Raw genomic sequence first — 22,653 nt, 5'->3', positions numbered from 1 at the left:
TAGCATCATTGGAACAGATGCGACAGAGGCGAAGGAACTGAGAGAATGGGATGGAGTCCTTACAGGAAGCAGGGTGTGAGGAGCTGTAGTCAAGGTAGCTGTGGGAGTCGGTAGGCTTGTAATGGATATTGGTGGACAGTCTATCACCAGAGATTGAGACAGCAAGGTCAAGGAAGGGAAGGGAAGTATCAGAGATGGACCACGTGAAAATGATGGAGGGGTGGAGACTGGAAGCAAAATTAATACATTTTCCCAAGTCCCGACGAGAGCATGAAGCAGCACCGAAGTAATCATCGATGTACTGGAGCAAGAGTTGTGGAAGGGGGCCGGAGTAGGACTGGAACAAGGAATGTTCCACATACCCCATAAAGAGACAGGCATAGCTGGGGCCCATGCGGGTACCCATAGCCACACCTTTTATTTGGAGGAAGTGAGAGGAGTTGAAGGAGAAATTGTTCAGTGTGAGAACAAGTTCAGCCAGACGGAGGAGAGTAGTGGTGGATGGGGATTGTTCGGACCTCTGTTCGAGGAAGAAGCTAAGGGCCCTCAGACCATCCTGGTGGGGGATGGAGGTGTAGAGGGATTGGACGTCCATGGTGAAGAGGAAGCGGTTGGGGCCAGGGAACTGGAAATTGTTGATGTGACCTAAGGTGTCAGAGGAATCATGGATGTAGGTGGGAAGGGACCGGACAAGAGGAGAGAGAAGGGAGTCAAGATAACGAGAAATGAGTTCTGTGGGGCAGGAGCAAGCTGACACGATCGGTCTACCGGACAGTTCTGTTTGTGGACTTTGGGTAGGAGGTAGAAGCGGGCCGTCCGAGGTTGGGCGATTATCAGGTTGGAAGCTGTGGGAGGAAGATCCCCAGAGGAGATGAGGTCAGTGATAGTCCTGAAAACAATGGCTTGATGTTCAGTGGTGGGGTAGGAGGAAGTGTCTGCGAGTTGACGCTCAGCCTCCGCGAGGTAGAGGTCAGTGCGCCAGACAACAACAGCACCACTCTTGTCAGCGGGTTTGATGATCACGTCAGGGTTGGACCTGAGAGAATGGAGTGCAGTAAGTTCAGAGAGAGAGAGATTAGAATGGGTGAGAGGAGCAGAGAAATTGAGACGACTAATGTCACGCCGACAGTTCTCAATGAAAAGATCAAGAGAAGGTAAGAATTCAGAGGGAGGGGTCCAGGTGGAGGGAGAATATTGGAGGTGGGTGAAAGGATCCGTTGAACGGGGAGAGGACTCCTGCCCAAAGAAGTGAGCCCGGAGACGAAGACGGCGGAAGAAGAGTTCAGCATCGTGCTGAGCCCGAAATTCATTAAGGTGAGGGCGTAGAGGTATGAAACTAAGTCCTTTGCTGAGCACTGAACGTTCAGCATCGGAGAGGGGAAGGTCAGGGGGTATAGTGAAAACACGGCTGGGGCTGGGATTGGAAGATGGGGTGGGGACGGAGGGACAGGCAGGAGTGGAGGGTCCTAGATGGGTGTTGGTGTCGATGAGTTGTTGGAGCTTGCGTTCCTTAGCACTTGAGAGAAAGAGAAAAAGTTTCTTCTTGAGGCATCAGATGAGACGAAGAATAAAATGAAACTGGGGGCACGCGCAGCTTTGAGAAAGGGTACGGTGGTGCTGCTGGAGGGAGAGGTCGAGTGTGTTCATATGGCGGCGCATGGCACTGAGTGTGGATCTCAGGATGCGACGAGAACAGCAGTCCGAGAAATGTTTTACGTCCTGGAACTACCTGTAATCCTGGGTGGGTTCGAAACATGAAGGGTGGAATTTCGGTTGAAATCCACGTGGGGTAATTCGGAGATGGAGACAATCACTGAAAAAGGAGATATAGCTGTGAAAGCGGGTTTTAGTAAACACCTGGTCAAACACCAGGAGAGAAATGGAAAGCAATGAAGGTGAACAAGGCAAAACAGAGATACGGAAATCTTGTCGCAGAGACGAGCAGAACTTCTTCAAGGAGGTAGGCATTTCTTGAAGAGCAGTGGCAGTCAATTAAACACAGAGATAAAAACAAAAACAACTCCCAATGCGGTCTCCTCTACATTGGAGAGACCAAACGTAAACTGGGTGACCGCTTTGCAGAACACCTGCGGTCTGTCCGCAAGAATGACCCAAACCTCCCTGTCGCTTGCCATTTCAACACTCCACCCTGCTCTCTTGCCCACATGTCTGTCCTTGGCTTGTTGCATTGTTCCAGTGAAGCCCAACGCAAACTGGAGGAATAACACCTCATCTTCCGACTAGGCACTTTACAGCCTTCTGGACTGAATATTGAATTCAACAACTTTAGGTCTTGACCTCCCTCCTCCATCCCCACCTCCTTTCTGTTTCTTCCCCCTTCCTTTTGTTTTTTTTCCAATAAGTTATATAGATTTTTCTTTTTCCCACCTATTTCCATTATTTTTAAATATTTTTAAATCTTTTATGCTCCCCCCACCCCCACTAGAGCTATACCTTGAGTGCCCTACCATCCATTCTTAATTAGCACATTCGTTTAGATATATATATATATATCGTTTAGATATAGAACACCTATGTGTTCTTTTGTTCTGTTGTCTGTGACATCTTTTGATGATCTGCTTCTATCACTGCTTGTTTGTCCCTACACACACCCCTTAAACCAGCTTATATTTCACTCCTTTCCTATTTCTACTTAGTTCTGTCGAAGGGTCATGAGGACTCGAAACGTCAACTCTTTTCTTCTCCGCCGATGCTGCCAGACCTGCCGAGTTTTTCCAGGTAATTCCGTTTTTGTTTTGTGCCTTTAGACTTGTCTTGTTAACATTTTTACACATCTTTTTTCGTACTATGGCCCTATTTGTTGCGAGCTCTTGTTTTCTCTGCCTTCCACTTTTGCTTTTGACTTTTCTGTCTTTTATTTTTATCGTTCTTTCCCTCTGTTGTGCCTTCCTTTCACAAAGCCATGTTGACTCTGCCGGATTACCTTGAACTTATCCAAGTTCCATGCTACAGCTTTTTTAATAGTAGCTTCTAACATTTTCCCTATGGTAGATATTAAGCTAACTGGCTTGCAGTTTCCTGGCTTTATGTCTCCCCCCATTTTTTGAATAATGGAATTACATTTTGCTATCTTCCAATCTAACAGGACCTTCCTCGAATCTAGGTAGTTTCAGAAAATTAAACCTAATGCATCAACTCAATTGCAGTCACACCCTCCTGACCACTGACCAACTCAGAAGACACTATCCTAAGGGGCGTGACCGCCTCCTGGAATAAAGTGTCCAGGTAACATCCCCCTCCCTGATGTGCTGCAGTGTCTGCAGTTCTGCCTCTAGCTCAATAACTCAGAGCCAAAGTTCCTGCAGCCACAAACATGTGTTTGTCTTGGATCACACCAGTATCCAGAAACTTCCATATATTACAGCCTTGACACATCACCTGTCCTGCCATCCTTAATGTGTTTTAATTAATTACTGAATTTATGATTCACTTATTTATGTTGCTTTTTTATATATTTTATTAACTTTACCACCAATTTGTATACCCTTAAACCTTAGGAATAGAATAGACCTTAGCCACTTACCAGATACTCACCAAACAGCTACGTCCTTTCCCTGTAGTAGAGCAAGGACCAATTCCTACAGGGTGAGAAAGATAGAAAAAGGAAACAAACACCTCTTTCTCCTCTCTTCACTGAGCTCGCCTCTCACCAAACTCCAAGTCTGCACTCAGTTTCCTCAGCTGCACTCCATTTGCCAAGGCTGACTAAAGGGGCCTGTATTTATAGCCAGCTGAACTGGGGCTAGAGTGACCAGATTCAGCCAGTTAGCTAATTAACTACTCAGTTCTCACAGCAGAGAGTGAGTTTACTCTGTCTGAGCTGCAAGAAAAAAAGGACTTAGCCCGTTTACATAATACTTTCCAGTTATGGCTAATTACAAACTACATTAAATTTTAAGAGCAAAATTTAAGAACAAAATTAACACTTTACACTCCGCTTCTCACCAGACTCCCAAATCTGCAGTTTCCTCAACTGCACTTGTTTAGTTAGTTACTTAAGGGTTATGTACAACTTTTACATTTTTCTATAATCTAGCAATTATGTGTTAATTAATTATGTTTTCAATTAATTAATTAGTACACACTACTACTCTCAATAAGTTATACTGCTAGTACGAAAAACCTTACAGTTACCAATAAATTGTACCAGTTCTTAAAAGATAAATGAGCAAAATACTCATCAACCAATCACTTACCTGGTTCCCTGTGATGTCACACTTGATTTTCTCTGAATCTGGTCGGTCCACCAGCACCATTTAGTTCTTAAAAAAAAGCCTTAATGAAAGCCTTCCCCCAGGAGCTAATTGCAACTGGGCAACCTGTAAGTGCCTTAACAGACTTAGGACTGGTGTAGGTTGTTCAAAGGTGTCACTAAGCAAATGGGGATATACAACCAGCCCGACAACTTGTGAATGTGGAACTGAGCCACAGACTATGCAACATCTCCTGCAATGCCTATCGCTAGAGGAACCCTGCACTGTTGCAGATCTTGCCAAGTTCAACAACAAGACGCAAAAATGTGTCCAGTTCTGGCTGGGCCATGTATAGACTGTCTATGGACACGATAAGAAGACTTAGTTCTTTTAGCCCTCCGGCTCTGCTTTCCGTCTCGCCCCTTCTCATGCTCTTTCAATTCTCTAGGTCCGCTCTGAGTCTCACCCCTTCTCGCAACTCTCTGGCTCTGCTCAGAGCCTTACCCCTTTTTACACTCTTTTAACTCTCTGGCTCCACTCCGTCTAAGGTGCCTGAGTTCTTGATCTATATTGGCAATGCTGCACTCAGGTCTGTCACTGATGGGGCTGTCCAGGACAGACCTGACATTCTGGTCCCACAATTAATTTTGACAAGTGTAAGATGCCTGTGTATAATAATTTTTAAATGTGGGGTGGTCATTGTACACCAGCTGCTGCACAGTCTCAGCAGAATAGGGCCTTGGTCCAATGGCAAGGGATTTCTGAGACAACTGGGAGCCAAGCTCTACTGCAAGATATTAGCATGGTCATACAGAGATACATATGTGACCTGTGGCCAGGAACAGGCTGATGCTGAAAAATCAATGGGACCAGTAGCCAGACACAGGTTCAGTCTGAAGCAGATGATGCTCGCCTGTGCACTCACTCAGAAACAGAGCTCCAAGTCATTGCTGACTCCTTCTCCAAAGCATATGAAAAAATGGGCCCTTCACATAACACCTAGAAAACCAAGGTCCTCTTCCAACCAACTCCCACAGCAAAACACCCCCCACCTTGATTAAGATCAACAGTGGACCTGGAAAATGTGGACCTATCTTGGGAGCCTCTCCTCAACAAAAGTAGACATAAAGGACAAAATTCATCATTGCCTCCAATGTGCCAGCTCAGCTTTAGGCCAACTGAGGGAAAGAGTACTTGAGGGCCAGGAGCTCAAACCCGAGATCAAGGTAATGGTTTATTGGGCAGCAGTGACACCCACACTCCTAAATGCTTCGGAGGCTTGAACAACATATAGCAGGCACCTCAAAACACTGGAGAAGTACCACCAACAGTGTCTTTGCAATATCCTCCAAATCTGGTGGCAAGAAAGGCAGTCCAACAGCAGTGTCCTCTTCCAAGCTAACTTGCCCAGCATTGAGGCGCTAATCACTCAATGTACCTGATACCGCCCTCCGAAGCAATTGCTCTACTTAGAACTTTGTTGCAGCAGGAGTCTCTCAGGAGGACCGTGGCACTGTCTTGGGCAGCCATTCTAAATGTGGCAATATCTAGACTACATTCCACTATACAGCTGAGATTAGCTCCACCACCAGCTACATCTGTTCCAGAGCCCCAGAAAAGTGCCACACCTGGCAAAACCAAACCCTATTCAAGCACGCCTCTGGTTATCAAGAATGAAATATTAAATTAGAGAAGATAAAATGATCAAAACTCTCTTGAACCTTAACGTATGGCAAAAATGCTTTGTGAATGTAATCAGGTATTTATTACAAAATTCACCGACTAAGGGAGTCAGTCAAGAAATCCAGTACTTACAGTAGTCACATTTCCCTCAGCCAGCGTAACAATATTGAAATCCTCATCAGAACGTGCTCTCTTTGCGCCCAGTTCCTCTACTTCACTAGAGGAGAATCAAAACACATTAATTATACCTTATTGTGCCTCAAACCGTGAGCGTTGGCTCAAAAGCAAAATACTGTGGATGCTGGAAATATAAAGAAAAACAGAAAATGCAAAAGCTCAGTAGGTCAGGAAGCATCTGTGGAGAGAGAAACAGAGTTAACATTTCAGGTTGATGATTTTTCATCAGGATTGGAAAAAGTTAGAGATGTAACTGGTCTTCAACAAATACGGGGACAGGAAAAGGGTAGGGTGGAAGGGACGAACAAAAGGGAAGCTCTGTGACTGGGTAGAAAGCAGGAGAGATTAAATGACAAAAGGAATGATGGTGTAAAGCAAAAATGATAGTAATGGGACAAGTAAAGAAACATAATAAAAGCAGGAAATGCTGGAAACACTCAACAGGTCTGGTAATATCTGTAGAGAGAAAGAAATAGAGTTAACATTTCAAGTCTGTGACTTTCTTCATTCATAAAGAAACATTAGATGGGTCTACAGATGTAAATGGAGAAAAGCACCAACAGCTACCATTCAAATATAATGGGGCAGAAGTTATAATTGTCAATGTCTTATTAATTACATTTTTAAGGTTTAATGGCAATCACATTATTGAACAGGTGATGGGCATTTGTACACCTATAAATGGGATAACTGGGATACTGGTCGGTTATAGTGTTGACTGTGAACTAAGGTAATGAACTCTCTCTGGTATTGCTGAAAAAATACTTTTTTTGGTCGAAGCTTTTCATCTTGCACACATCAGGTCAATTCGCAAGTATACCAAATGTAAAGGGAACAACAATTTATACTGTATGAGAAAAAAGTGCCGATTAGTTGGCAAGTGGACTCTAATCTGTAGAGGCATAGCCATGGAAAATGCACAGGATGATGGTGACTGACAGCTAACTGCCAAGCATTGTTTGAAATTTAAACAGCTGTCACTTAGTTCTGTCGAAGGGTCATGAGGACTCGAAACGTCAACTCTTTTCTTCTCCGCCGATGCTGCCAGACCTGCTGAGTTTTTCCAGTTAATTCTGTTTTTTTTTGTCACTTATTTTGTTTAGCTGAAATAGGCGCAATGTGTGTACATGTTCTTTTTGTCTGTAATGAACCAGGTCCTGTGTATTAGCATATGTAGCTTCGAGTACATGCAAATGCACCACACTGCGAGCCCAAATGGCAATCTTAAATTGGTTGTCAGCATAATTCTTAGCACATTGAGGATTATTTAGCAAATGTTGTCCAATCGTGGAATCACATCTAATGTTGGACACTGTGTTTTAAGTTTAGCAAGCACAAGCTGGTTGGGTATGGTCTGTACCTTGCCTGTTGTGAACAGCTTAAGGGACATACTGTTTGAAACAATCTGCCAGTCTTTGGGACATATGGCCAACATACCTACCATCACACTGGCACTGAAATTCATATACTATATTTGTGTGACAGGCAGAACGTCTTTTTGTCCTAAATAGTCTACCCCATATCCTCAGAATGTGACCCCTGCTTCTGGACTCCCCTACCATCGGGAACATCCTTCCTGCATCTACTCTGTCTAGTCCTGTGAGAATTTTACAGGTTTCTATAAGATTCCCCCTTCATTCTTCTGAACTTCAGCGAATATAATCCTAATCCACTCAATCTCTCCTCATATGTCAGTCCTGCCATCCCAGGAATCATTCGGGTAAACCTTCGCTGCACTCCCTCTATAGCAAGTACATCCTTCCTCAGATAAAGAGACCAAAACTTCACACAATATTCCAGGTGTGGTCTCACCAAGGCCCTGTACAATTGCAGCAAGACATTACTGTACCTGTACTCGAATCCTCTGGCTATGAAGGCCAACATTCATCTACGGGGTGTGGCCTTCGCTGATTGGGCCAGCATTTACTGCCCATCCCTAGTTGCCCATGAGAAGGTGGTGGTGAGCTACCTTCTTGAACCGCTGCAGTCCATGTGGTGTAGGTACACCCACAGTGCTGTTATGAAGGGAGTTCCAGGATTTTGACCCAGCGACAGTGAAGGATCGGCGATGTCTTTCCGAGTCAGGATGGTGAGTTCCTTGGAGGGGAACATCCAGGTGATGGTGTTCCCATCTATCTGCTGCCCTTGTCCTTCTAGATGGTAGTGATTGTGGGTTTGGAAGGCGCTGTGTCGAAGAAGCTTTGGTGAATTCCTGCAGTGCATCTTGTAGATGGTACACTGATGCTACTGTGTATCGGTGGTGGAGGGACTGAATGTTTGTGGATGTGGTGCCAATCAAGTGAGCTGCTTTGTCCTGGATGGTGTCGAGCTTCTTCAGTGTTGTTGGAACTGCACTCATCCAGGCAAGTGGGGAGTATTCCATCACACTCTCAACTTGTGCCTTGTAGATGGTGGACAGGCTCTGGGGAGTCAGGAGGTGAGTTACTTATCGCACGATTCCTAGCCTCTGACCTGCTCTTGTAGCCACAGTATTTATATGGCTTGTCCTGTTCTGTTTCTGGTCAATAATAACCCCCAGGATGTTGATACTGGCAGATTCAGTGATGATAATGCCATTGAATGTCAAGGGGCGATAGTTGGAATCTCTCTTGTTGGAGATGGTTATTGCCTGACACTTGTGTGGCTCGGATATTACTTGCCACTTGTCAGCTCAAGCCTGGATATTGCCCAGCTCTTGCTGCATTTGGACATGGACTACCTCAGTGTCTGAGGAGTCACGAATGGTGCTGAACATTGTATAATCATCAGCGAACATCCCCACTTCTGACCTTATGATGGAAGGAAGGTCATTGATGAAGCAGCTGAAAATGGTTGGGCCTAGGACACTACCCTGAGCAACTAGTGCAGTGATGTCCTGCAGCTGAGATGATTGACCTCCAACAACCACAGCCATCTTCCTTTGTGCTAGGTATATCTCCAACCAGTGAAGAGTTTTCCCCCTGATTTCTGACTGTAGTTTTGCTAGGGCTCCTTGATGCCACACTCGGTCAAATAATACCGTGATGTCAAGGGCAGTCACTCTTACCTCACCACACATAACTTTGTTGCTACTGTCACACAAAAACAATACATAACACTGATGAAATGAAAGAACATCACCCGTTAAAACCCCATCCTGTGCTCAAGGTGCCTTAAACTTACATTTGCGAGTGCTGCGAGTCTTGGTGCCCCCTCACTTCCCTTGCTGGCAGTGGTATTGGAGGCAGATTACTGACTCCGCTGTTGTGTCAGCCCTGAAGACCTTGGTGGTTGTCCTCTGGCCGGCGGGGCCTAAGCAGGCGAAGGGTGCGACCAGTGACATAGCTGGGCATTCCTCAGTCACTGCGGCCTCATCAGATGCTACAGTCACTGGCAGAGGGGGGTAGAGGAGCTGCTGCCCTTGTCTGCAGCGCTGTGAAAGGAGCCCACAGAGACGACAGACAACTCGTCCACCAGCGTGAGGTACATCTGGACCTCCAGACTCACCATTGATGGATGGGCACCTAGCAGAGAGACTAGGTGCCTCATCCATCTCTCACATGGTCACTGCCAGTGTGTGGGCTTGCAGGTCCGAGCTTGGCCCCAGGAACCCCTACTTCTGCTCCTAGAGCTGCCTCTCCATGAGAATCGCCACTCTCAGAATGGAGGAGGCTGTGCGCTTGGTGGTCAGCGTCAGTGCAGCGCTCAAACTCCTCATGGACTCCTCCATGACAGAGACCATGGCACACAGACTCTAAGGGATCTCTGCCAGATCTTCCTGCGCATCCTGCTGGATATCCAGCATCTGCCACTTGATGAAAGAATCCGGAGGCTCATCACATGCCTCGGACTCAGCATCATCATGGTCTCCAGCAGTACTCTGACAGCTGGCCTCCCTGGGCACAATCTGCTTCCGCCAGCTCCTCATGCGTATGCCACACCCTCCCACAGTGCACTACCTTCTGAGCCGACGAACTAATGTCCGCCGACGTGCTTGTATCTGCTCAGGTGCCTGGTAGCGAGGGAGAGTGTGAAGCTGGTGGATCTGTCTGCGACTCCTCCTCTGGTGTCAAGGAAGGGTCCTTGGGGTTTCGGCAGCCTCTGGAGGATGGGCCATCTGAGGGAGGAAGATAATATGTCAGTATTATCAATCATCACATGTTCTATGCCACCAAAGCCAGCAGCCACATCTCCCAGCCTTGGCCGGCACAGGTATATGTGCCTTTTGTCACTCTGATTCTTATACCCCTGAGCGTCACGAAGGACAGCCACCCTTTATGACATCTCCACAAAGCACTATGCCAGCTCGGTACTCACCCTTGCCAAGTGGAGAAGATCATTAAACCATTTGCAGCATTGGATCCAGAAGTGACGCACTACTTCATGCTCACTGACCTGGGCTGCCACTTCTGACCAGGCCGTCTTTTTCTGCTGTGGTGGCCTCTTCTTGCCATCCCGCAGCATCAGAATGTCCCGGCAGGCACTCTCTGCCTCCACCAGAGTATGCAGGCACATGCCCGAGAACCGGGGTGACAGAGTACCCACTGAGATTGCCCTCCATTCTTGCATGCCCAGTGGGTGCTGAGGCCATAACTCCTGCAAATTTCAATAGTCTCTCCAAGACAGGTCCCTGAGGCTCCTCAAAAGCTCTTGGTAGCCTTCAGGGAGCTGCCTCTGCTGTTTTTAAATGCCCCGCTGGGTTTGCATTGGACCCGGCACCCACCACGCTCCTGCCCCTGCCGCCAGCATATCACCAATGTCCGGGCGTGTTTCACACTAGCCCAGCCCTTAATTGGCCAGCCAGCGTGACAACGTGTTCAGGATCCAATCTTGGCCAGAAGCAGAAATCTGTATTGGGGATGGAGGGAACACCACCAACTGGAAACTCTCCTCCAAGCCACTCACCATCCTGACTTGGAAATATTTCACCATTCCTTCACTGTCACTGAGTCATAATACTGGAATTCCCCTCCTAACAGCACAGTGGTTGTACCTACACCACATGGACTGCAGCAGTTCAAGAAGACAGCTCACCACCGCCTTATCAAGGGCAATCAGGGATAAGCAATAAATGCTGGCCCAGCCAGCAATGCCCACTTCCCATGAATTAATATTAAAAAAAATTCTAGATCCCAGAGTGTTGAAAAACATAGCTATGGAGATAGCGGATGCGTTGGTGATCATCTTCCAAAATTCTGTAAGTTCTGGAACAGTCCCTGCAGATTGAAAAGTAGCAAATGTCACCCCACTATTTAAGAAGATAGGGAGAGATAAAAGAGGGAACGACAGTCCTATTAGCCTTAGATCAGTAGTAGGGAAACTGTTGGAATCTACTATAAAGGATGTGATAAATGGACACTTGGATAATAATAATCTGATTTGGCAGTGTCAGCATGGATCTATGAATGGGCGATCATGTTTGATGAACCTGATAGAGTTTTTGAAGATATTACTAACAGAATTCACAAAAGGAGTCGGTTGGCATAGTATACTTGGATTTTCAGATGACTTTGCTAAAGTCCCCCACAGGAGGTTGGTTAGCAAAATTAAAGTGCATGGGATAGAAGGTAATATACTAGAATGGATTGGTTTAAAGAGACCATAAGACGTGGGAGCAGAAGTAGGCCATTTGGCCTATCGAGTCTGCTCCTCCATTTAATGAGATCAGGCTGATCTGCTAATCCTCAACTCTACTTTTCCTGCCTTTTCCCCATAACCCTTGATTTCCTGACTGATTAAAAATCGACCCAGCCTCTACAGCCCTCTGTGGTAAAGAATTCCACAGATTAGCTAGAAGAATTTTCTCCTCATCTCTATTTTAAATACCGATCCCTTACTCTGAGATTATGCCCTCTGGTCCTGGACTCTCCCACAAGGGGAAACAACCTCCCAGCATCTACCCTGTTAAAACCCCTAAGAATTTTTTGTTTCAATAATGTCACCTCTCATTCTTCTAAACTCCAATGAGTACAGGCCCAACCTACTCAACCCCTCCTCATAAGAATATCCCTCCATATCCGGTATCAAACTAGTGAACCTTCTCTGGACTGCCTCCAATGCCAGTACATCTTTCCTTAGATATGGGGACCAAAATTGTTCACAGTATTCTAAGTGTGGTCTAACTAGTGCCTTATATGGTTTTAACAAGACCTCCCTATTTTTATACTCCACTTCCTTTGAAATAAAGGCCAGCATTCCATTTGACTTTCCTAATACCTGCTGAACTTGTATGCTAGCCTTTTGGGATTCATGCATGAGGACCCCCCAAATCTGTCTGTGCTGCAGCTTTCTCCATTTAAATGATATTTATCTCCTCTATTCATCGTGCCAAAGTGCATAATCTCACATTTTTCCACATTATATTCCATTTGCCAAGTTTTTACCCACTCACTTAACTTGTCCATATCCCTCTGTAAGACTCTTTGTGTCATTCTCATCACTTGCCTTCCCACCTATCTTTGTGTCATCTGCAAATTTGGCGATAGTACATTCATTTTCCTCATCCAAGTCATTAATATACATTGTAAATAATTGTGGCCCCATCACTGATCCCTGTGACACTCCACTTGTTACAGGTTGCCATCCTGAAAATGCCCCTCCATATCCCAACTCTCTGTCTTCTATTAGTTAGCCAATCCCCTATCTATGCTAATATACTACCCCCAACACCATGGGCTCTATCTTATTAAGTAGCCTTATGTGCGGTACCTTATAGAACGCCTTTTGGAAATCAAAATATATTACATCTACTGGTTCCCCTTTATCTACCCTGCTTGTTACCTCCTCAAAAATTCTAATAAATTTGTCAGGAATGATTTCCCCTTCATGAAGCCATGCTGACTCTGCTTGATTAAATCATGCATTTCCAAATGTTCTGCTATTACATCGGCCTTTAGCCCCATTAGTTTCCCTAGTACGTTTTCTCTAGAGACAGTTATTGTAATATTTCCAAGTTTGCAGATGACTCAAAGCTAGGTGGGAATGTGTGTCGTGAAAAACATGCAAAGCGGCGACAAGGGGATTTGGACAGACTTAGTGAGTGGGCAATAGCATGGCAGATGGAATATAATGTGGAAAAATGTGAGGTTATCCACTTTGGTAAGAGGAACAAACGTGCAGGGTATTTCTTAAATGATATGAGATTAGAAAGTATAGATGTACAAAGGGACCTGGGTGTCCTCGTCAATGAAAGCTAACATGCAGGTGCAGCAAGCAATTAGGAAGGTTAATGGTGTGTTAGCCTTTATTGCAAGAGGATTTGAGTACAGGATTAGAGGAATCTTGCTTCAATTGTATAGGACCTTGGTTAGACCGCATGTGGAGTGTTGTGTACAGTTTTGATTCCCTTACCTTAGGAAGGATATCATTGCCATTGAGGAAGTGCAACGAAGATTCACCAGACTTTGGCCCTATCGGTACTAAATTGATGGAGCTGCGGGCTGGCAAGTCTCCAGGTCCCAATGGACTACTTCCTAAGGTCTTAAAAGAGGTGGCTAATGAGGTAATCAATGTGCTGGTGTTTCCAAAATTCACTAGATTCTGGAAAGATTCCATCAGATTGGGAAATAGCAAATATATCCCCTCTATCCAAGAAGGGAGGGAGGCAGAAAACAGGAAACTATAGGCCAGTTAGCTTGATGTCTGTCGTGGGGAAGTTATTAGAATTAATCATTAAGGAGGTTAAATCTGGGCACTTAGAAGAGCTCAAGGCAATCAGGAAGAATCAGCATGATTTTGTGAAAGGAAAGTCATATTTAACCAATTTATTGGAGTTTTTTGAAGGAGTAGCATGCGTAATAATTAAAGGGGAGCTTGCAGACGTACTGTGCTTGGATTTCCAGAAGGCATTTGTTAAGGTGCCACATCAAAGGTTATTATGGAAAATAAAACCACACAGTGTAGGGGTAACATATTAGCATGGATAGAAGATTGGCTGGCTGGCAGAAAGCAGAGAGTATGCATAAATGGGTCTTTTTCAGATTGGCAAGATGTGACAAGCGGCGTCCCACAGGGGTCTGTACTGGGACTTCGACTTTTTACGATTTACATCAACGACTTAGATGAGGGGAGTGAAGACCTGGCAAATGGAGTTTAATGTGGGAAAATGTAAAGTTGTTCACTTTGGAATGAAGAACAAAAAAGCAGAGTATTACTTAAATGGAGAACAGCCGGATAATTCTGAGGTGCAGAGGGATATAGGTGTTCTCATACATGAGTCACAAAAAGTTAGTATGTAGGTACAGCAAGTAATTAAGAAGGCTAATGGAAAGCTATCCTTTATTATGAGAGGCATTAAATTTAAAAGTAAAAATGTTATGCTTCAGTTATACAGGGCATTGGAGAGACTGCACCTCACATGCTGTGTGCAGTTTCAGTCTCCTTATTTAAAGAAGGGTGTAAATGCATTGGAGGCAGTTCAAAGGAGGTTTACTAGATTGAAACCTGGAATGAGTGCTTTGTCTTATAAGGAAAGGTTGGACAGACTGGGTTTGTTTCCACTGGAGTCTAGAAGAGTGAGGGGTGATTTGACTGAAGTATACAGGATCCTGAATGGCCTTGACAAGATGGACGTGGAAAGGATGTTTCCTCTAGTGCGTGAGTCCAGAACTAGGGGGCACTGTTTTAAAATTAGAACAGAGATGAAGAGAAATTTTTTCTCTCAGAGGCTTTTGCGACTTTGGAATTCTCGGCCTCAGCAGGTGGTGGAGGCGGGGTCATTCAATATTTTTAAGGCAGAGGTAGATAGATTCTTGTTAGGCAAGGGAATCAAAGGCTATCGGGGTTAGATGGGAATGTGGAAATCGAAACACAAGATCAGCCAAGATCTTATTAATTGGCAGACCAGGCTCGAGGTGCCGAATGGTCTACTCCTGTTCCTTTTTCTTATGTTCTTATGAAAAGAGGCTGGCAGTAAACTTAAAAGGGAATCCCAAGGTCTTCTATAAGTATTTAAATAATAAAAAGGTGGTAAAAGAAAGAGTTGGGCCGATTAGGGATAGAAAAGATGACTTGCATGTGGAGGCTGGAGAAATAGCAGAGGTGTTGAATGAGTGCTTTGCATTTGAATTTACAAAGGAAGAATTTGCTACCCAGGACAAGGTGAGAGAGTAGGTAACTGGTACACCAGAAGAACGTACAATCGAGAGGAAGGAGGTTTTGGAAAGGCTATCTTTACTTAAAATAGATAAGGTACAAGGAATGGATGAGATGCATCCAAGGGTACTGAGGGAGGTGAGAGTGGAAATTGCAGAGACACTAGTGATAATCTTCCAGTCTTTCATAGATACAGGGGAGGTGCCAGAGGATTGGAGAACTGTGAATGTTACACCGTTGTTCGCAAAGGGGTGCAAGGATAAAGCTGGCAACTACAGGCCAGTCAGTTTGACATCAGTGCTAGGGAAACTTCTGGAACTATAGTACGGGATAAGATCAATAATCACTTAGACATGTGCAGGATAATTAAGGAAAGCCAACATGAATTCATCAAGGAAAGATCATGCTTAGCTAACTTGTTTGAGGAGTTAACAGAGAAGGTTGATAAAGGAAATGCTGTTGATGTGGTGTATATGGATTTTCAAAACCCATTTGATGTAGTGCCACACAACAGACTTGTGAGCAAAATTCTAGCTCATGGAACAAAAGAGAAAGTAGGCACTTGGATAAGAAATTGGCTGTGACAGGAAACAGAGAGTAATGATAAATGGTTGTTTTTCAGATTGGAGGAAGGTTAGTCGTGGAGTTCCTCAGGGTTCAGTGTTGGGACCCTTGCTCTTCCTGATACATATTAATGACCTTGATGGTAGTGTGCAGGATATGATTTCAAAATTTGCAGATGATATGAAGATTGGAAACATTGTCAGCTGTGATGGGGATAACCTTGAGCTTCAAAAGGACATAGACATAATTTATTTAGCCACCTAGACATGTTGGTGAGTTGGGCAGACAAGTGGCAGATGAAGGTCAATGCAGAGAAGTGTCAGGTGATTCGTTTTGGCAGGAAAGATATGGTGATACTGTATAAAATAAAGGGAAAGCCTCTACAGGAGGGGCAGGGACAGAGGGACCTTGATGTATATGTTCATAGGTCATTGAAGATGACAGGGGGTGTTGAGAAAGCAGTTAATATAGCATATAGTATCTTAGGCTTTATTAATAGGGGCATTGAGTACATGAATAAGGAGGGTATGTTGAACTTGTATAAGACACTAGTTAGGCCTCATCTGGAGTACTGTGTCCAGTTCTGGGCGCCATACTTGTGGAATGATGTCAAAGCATTGGAGAGAGTAAAGAGGAGATTCACAAGAATAATTCCCAGGATGAAAAACTGTAGCTATGAGGATAGATTAGAGGGACACTTTTTCTCAGAGAAAAGGCTGAAAGGGGACTTGATAGAGGCTTTCAAGATCCTGAGGGCCATGGACTGAATAAATAGTGAGAACTTGTTCCCACTCAAGAAAGCATCAAGAACTAGAGGGCACAGATTCAAAATAATTGGCAAAAGAAGTAAATGTGATGCAAGGAAAAATTTCTTCACCCAGAGGGTGGTTGGAGTCTAGAACAAACTTCCTGAAAGAGTGGTAGAGGCAGGTTTGATCAAGATATTCAAAAGGGGATTGGGTTGCTACTTGAAAAGAGAGAATGTGCAAGGTTACAGGGACAAGGCAGGGGAGTGGGACTAGGTGGAATGCTCTTTCAGAGAGCCAGTGCAGGCTTAATGGGCTGAATGGCCTCCCGCACTGTAAAGATTCTGTGGTACTGTGAAGTGGATTGTACTGAATGGTGGAACAGGCTCCATGGGCTGAATGGCCTACTCCTGCTCCTCTGTTCCTGTCTCCTTTTCACCATAACAATCCCTCCACACCTCTATTCCCCACCAGGATGCTTGAAGGACTCTCCAGTTCTTGAACAAAGGATCAACCAGTCTTCATTCAGCACCACCCTCCTCTGCCTGGCTGAACTTATTCTCACATTGAGCAACTCCTTTGACCTCACTCATTTTCTTCACAAAATGTATTGCCGTAAGTACTTGCACGAGCCCTAGTTATGCCTGCCTTTTTGTGGGATAAGTGAAACATTCTTTGTGCCAGGACCCCTCCCTCACTTTTTTTCCCAAGTACATCGTTGACTGTATCAGTGCCACCTCCTGCTCTCACCCTGAACTGGAAAATGCCATTGATTTTTCTTTCAATTTTCACCCTTCTCACTTTCACATGCTCCATCTCTGACTCTTCCCTTCACTTCCTCAGCTTTTCAGTCTCCACTTCTGGGGATGGGCTGTTGGCTAATATTGACTAGAAGGTCAGACTCCTAAAAATAACCTGAATGCACTTCCTCACACCATGTTTCCTTTAAGGGCTTTATTCCATTCTCCCGGTTTCTCTCTGTTGCACCTGATCTGGCAATGGAACTTTCCATACCAGAGCTTCAGTTTTGTCTTTCGTTTTCCTCAACAGAAATATCCTCACCTGCACAGTGGTTAACAGGACCCCTGAGCTTCCAGTCACCTGTCATATTAATTCTGCATTTTTATTCTACCTACCAAAGTGAATAATTCCACATTTCTGCCACATTAAAGTTAATCACTTAACTGGCCTATATTCTTTGCAGCCTCTTTGCATGTTTATCATAACTTATTTAGCCACCTAACTTTGTAAGAAGGAATTGGATTATTATCTGCAATGGAAGGACATACTGGGCCATGAGGAGTGGCAAGAGATGAACTGCTCCTTTGGAGAGGCATCACAGACATGATGGGCCAAATAGCCTCCTTCTGTGCTGTACCAATTTTGTGAATCTGTATTATCAGAAAACTTTAGATATATTACACTCAATCACTGATAGTTATAATGTCTCAGCTCTGGGATTATACTTGTAAATCTCTTGCGCAGAATTTTCTGCCTGTCAGGTGGGCGGACCTGACCTAATCTCCAGTGGACGGGGAGCCAATCCCCGTCGGAGAAGCGGGCCCTGCCGTCATTTTACACGGGCGGGCCAATTAAGGCCCAACCAGTGTGACGTCTGGTGGGAAGCGCTATGCGCTTCCTGTGTGGACAGGATGGGGGGGGAGTATTCCCCAAAAGTGAGAGCGCGCTCTTTCGCACATGCGCACAAAAGAGCACACATCTCTATGAGGCAAAGTGCTGCCTCAGGGAGATCGCTTACACCTTTAAAAATATGAAAAATAGAAGAAGAAAAATTCCCTTATATGTTCCCCTCATGTGACAATGTCACATGAGATGGGATATGTTCATAATTTACATAATAAGTTTATTAAACTTTTTAAAACCCTACATGAAACCTCATCCCGCTGGTGGATGAGGTTTCATGTTTTTTCTATTGCCCGCCGGAGCTCCTGGCCTGCCCGCCAACCTTAAAGTTGGAGGGGCAGGTCCTTTAATTGTATAATTGATCCTGTCAATGGCCTCAATTGGCCACTGACAGGTCGACGGGCCCGCAATTGATTTTGCTGTGGGCCCGCCTTCCTGAAAATTTAAATGGGCTGGGATGACGTTGGGGGTTCCAACCGATGTCATCCCGCCTCATTCTACATGTCGGCGAGCGGACCCCGCCCCAAGCTCGCCGACGGCAAAATTCTGCCCGTTTTGTACCTTCTCCAGCATTCTATATCCTTTTTATAATATGGAAACCAGAACACTGCACATACTGAAGTGTGGCCTAACCAAGGTTCTATACAAGTTTAACATAACCATTCTTTTTCAATTCTATTCCTTTTGAAGTGAACCCCAATGTTGTGTTTGACTTTTTTACTGGCTTCATTAACTTAGATTTCTACTTTTAATGATTAATGTATCTGTATCCTTTGGCTCTTCGATCCCATCTGAACACTTATGTAACCTCCTTATCCTTGCTACCAAAACATACCACCTCATAGTTATACTGAAATGTCATCCTGTATTTCACTGCAAATTACACTAACTTAGTAGGCACTAAGTAGTACCCATGAAGCTATGTACATGGGAGCAGGTGATTACAAATGAGCATAAATTGTGGTAGATGGAATTCAATGTGGAGAAATGTGAGATCTACTTAAAGAGGAAGGAAGGAAAAGAAAAGTGTAATTAAGAATGCCAGATGGAAAAATGCAAACTATAGTGAAATAAGAAGGGAATTCCAAACAAAATCTAAAATAACCGGGCAAGCAGGAGTCAATAGATCCACAGAGAGAAATCTTCCAACATGAAATGCATAGAGTACAAAATACGCATATTCCGATATGGCAAAACTGGGGTAGAAAGTATTGGGTACCTTGGATAAACAATTTAAAATTAAATTGAAACATAAAAGGGAAGTGCATGACAAATATGGATAAGCAATACTAAAGAAAATCATGAGGAAAACTGTGTAATACAGATGTGAAGTGAGCCTCTGAGCTAACAGGGAACCTGAAAGTGCTAGAAGATAAAGTAACAGAGAACAATAATGGATTTTGTGCAAATATATAAAAGATGCATCACCTCGTATAAGGGAGAAATAAAAAACCGTAACTATAACATAGTTGGTGCAACATAAGTTGTGGTAAATCTCTTAAGAATCTAATATCCACAATGAAATTACTAAATATTGACAATTATATGGTTAGTCAAGGATGGACAACACTGATTTCTTAAATATCAGCCATGTTTAACAAATTTAACAAAAATGAGGTATAGCAAATGCTTCCTTCGGATACAAAATCCTTGTAACTCTAAGGGATTTGTTTAACCTCATCCGCACTTTCAGGAGTGCTTCTGCAGGGATTATGGTTAGTTAAGATGGACAACGCTGATTTGTTAAATGTCAGCCATGTTTGACAAAGTTAACAAAAATGAGGTGGATGTAATTTATATCTGTGCTCCGTGCACATGCCACTGCCTGCAACAGAACTCTGTGCTCAGCCCAAGGGGACTTGCACACCTACTGAATTCTACCCCACACACTCATTTCCAAATCCCCCCATCTGAAATCCTGGCCAAATCATACTTGTCTTTGAAGATTTGCTGTGCAATCTTCTGTTCCTTCTTCTTGCCTGAATCTTGCAGAGTGAAAAGCTTCTTTAATTGCTCCAAGGATGCCTGGCAGGAGCCAGCCAGTTCCTTGGGCCTGTTCAACATGTTCATCAGGTGAGAGTCTATGGGAGGCAGAGGCTTATCTGGTTGAAATGCTTTGTAATGAAGACCCTGTAAGAAATCACAAGAACTTTGTATTCCATCAGTTATCCAAAATTAAGTTTGAAGCTTTTTAGTCTTTGCTGGACAAACACCAGTTGGTTAAAACTAACTAACAAATATAAACTCGATTATACCTGGCTTTAACCTCATCATGTGAATGTAATGATCTCTCTAAATTTTCTTTGTGTGCAGTCTATTTCAATGCACGGTACCTTTGAAGAGGCTGAGCAAATGCAGTATCTTAAAGGGGACAGCTTGTGAGCATTCTTCATGATTGCTGGGTGCCTATGCACTCGTGCAGTTTAAAGCAATCATTGGTGAACGCTCCCTAAAGCAGACCTGACTACAGAACAACTGGGTTCCAAAGGATCTGAACCAAAGCATTAAGCTTTCATCGGAAATATGACAAATTAACATTAGTCACTTTGTTTGTTTAACTGTACTGCTCATTATTTTATCACTTTCAAAATCACATAAAATCAGTACAATTATAGCATTTAGATGAACAGCATGACTGTTTTGGGGGAGTGTATCATATCTGTTAAGAGAGAGGGGAAGAGGGACTAGCTAGTGTTAAGTTACCAAGTAATAGTAACAGAATTTTACCATTAACTGTTTGGAAATGGATTTTAATGTCACTGATAGCTCTAATGACTAAAACAATGTGTTAATTCCTGCTGATATCAGCTGGGCCACAACCACAAAACCATACAAGGAAGAGGATGAAGATTTCTGCCTAAATGGAAAATAATGAGGTCAAAGCTTTTCTCTCAGAGGGTAGTGAGTCTTTGGAACTCCCTTCCTGAAAAGGCAGTGGAAGCAGAGTCTTTTTAAGGCAGAGTTAGATAGATTCTTGATAAACAAAGGGCTGAAAGGTTATCGGGGATGGCGGGAGTTACAATCAAATCAGTCATGATCTTGGCACAACAAGCACGAGGGACCAACTGGCCTACTCCTGCTCCTAATTTAAATGTTCTTAAGTATATAGTTTAAAAACTAACTTTAATGACTAACTAAACTACTGGAGAACACCGCATACCCACAATTGGCTATTGTCCAGTGGCCTAATTTCTCTGTCCACCTCAACCGAGCAAGCTCACTCATCTTTCTGAAAGCCAGCCTGGTGTTTCTAGTGTTTGCACTGACTTTTTCACTTCTTAGAATTTTATATCGTATCATATTACGATCACTACTCCTAAGGTGCTCTCCTACATTTAACTCATCTACACAATCTATTGCATTGCTCAAAAGCAGATGCTGCAACACCTCCAACCTGTCAGTTGATTAACATCCTGCTCAAGGAAAGAGTCCTGCATGCACTGCAGGAATCTCCTTTCATTTACTCCGCTTAGTCCCACACTGTGCCAATTGATTAGATAATTAAAATCTCCCGGAATGATTTATTCCTTCCTATTCTTCTCTCTAATGTTACTCCAGATTTCCTCTTCTGTTTTCTTCCCACAATTTGGAAAGGTGTGATACACACCAACTAGTGGAACATGACCTTTTTTAATCTTTCGAGCACCAACCACTTTGACTGTATCTCGCTCCTTCTCGACATCATTTGTATTCCCTCTTTTATCAGAATTGCCAGTCCACCTCTATTCTTATTTCTTCTATCCCATCTAATTAAATTAAATTCTGTAGGACTTTTAGATGTATTTTTTTCTTTTTATTGATTGGTTATTAATACATTACAACTCTGAACCTGCTTATTTTAAATATGACTTGATCTTGAAGCTCAACATTATATCTCGAGGGCGTTCCACATGTCCTCCATTGAAGACTTTCTGAACAATGAATTTGCCTATGTTGTTCCCTCATTTCTTTGAAGTTAGTCCTACCCAAGTTGTGTGCTAGGCCCCTGATCTCTTATTTACAAGTCACACCCACCGAGGTTTAGAACTTATTTTACCTGGAACAGCCGCTGAAAATGAGGATTGGGAACTCTACTGACTTTGAAGAGGTCTTCCATTTCTTCCCCATCATCCACCACCAAACTCATAGAGTTGATAAGAGCATCCACAGCTGATAACTGTTCCTCTGTTAGGCAAAAGAACCAGCAGGGAGATGAGGATACTTTTTTATGCAGGAATTGCTTGAAAGTACAATGAAACTTTCAAAAGTGAATTAAATAAACACTTGAACGAAAAAAACTTAATGAAATGGGGCAATGTGACAAATTGGATAGCTCTTTCAAAGATGAATAATGGACCAAATAGCCTCCTTCTGTGTTGCATAGTTCGACAATTCATTCCATAATGAATTAACTTTCAGCAAGATCCAAGTCCAATTAGACTAACTGCACCAAAGTTAATTCCCTCCGCAGATTAATACCTCAGTATTGAGTACCAAACAGAAAAGAACATTTCTATATTTGCTGAAAACAAGTCTCCCTGTTTAAAAAAAATCATCTGCAACATCCTGAAACA

The 22,653-nt window shown here is 43.7% G+C and overlaps 1 protein-coding gene across 5 annotated transcripts in view; it reads right to left on the bottom strand.

The window, feature by feature from the left end:
* The window catches only part of xrcc5 (X-ray repair complementing defective repair in Chinese hamster cells 5), a 187,822-nt gene that overhangs the window by 41,184 nt on the left and 123,985 nt on the right, over positions 1-22,653 (bottom strand). For 3 of the 5 annotated variants that reach the window (XR_005944592.1, XM_041201108.1, XM_041201109.1), the window contains 3 exons: positions 22,137-22,264; positions 20,034-20,230; positions 6,030-6,114 (listed from right to left, as the gene is read on the bottom strand). Coding sequence is in view for 3 of the 5 variants with exons in the window: in XM_041201108.1 (XP_041057042.1) it covers positions 6,030-6,114; positions 20,034-20,230; positions 22,137-22,264 (410 nt within the window). In the remaining 2 variants the exon portion in view is untranslated. Of the gene's footprint in view, positions 1-3,544; positions 3,600-6,029; positions 6,115-20,033; positions 20,231-22,136; positions 22,265-22,653 lie in introns of all 5 variants that reach the window. The other 2 variants (XR_005944593.1, XM_041201110.1) reach the window with 2 other exon arrangements.

The sequence above is a fragment of the Carcharodon carcharias genome, chromosome 12 (genome assembly GCF_017639515.1).
Source record: "Carcharodon carcharias isolate sCarCar2 chromosome 12, sCarCar2.pri, whole genome shotgun sequence".
NCBI classification, from domain to species: Eukaryota; Metazoa; Chordata; class Chondrichthyes; order Lamniformes; family Lamnidae; genus Carcharodon; species Carcharodon carcharias.
Note: the sequence above shows the minus strand (reverse complement) of the source record. Positions and strands in the feature narration are given on the sequence as shown.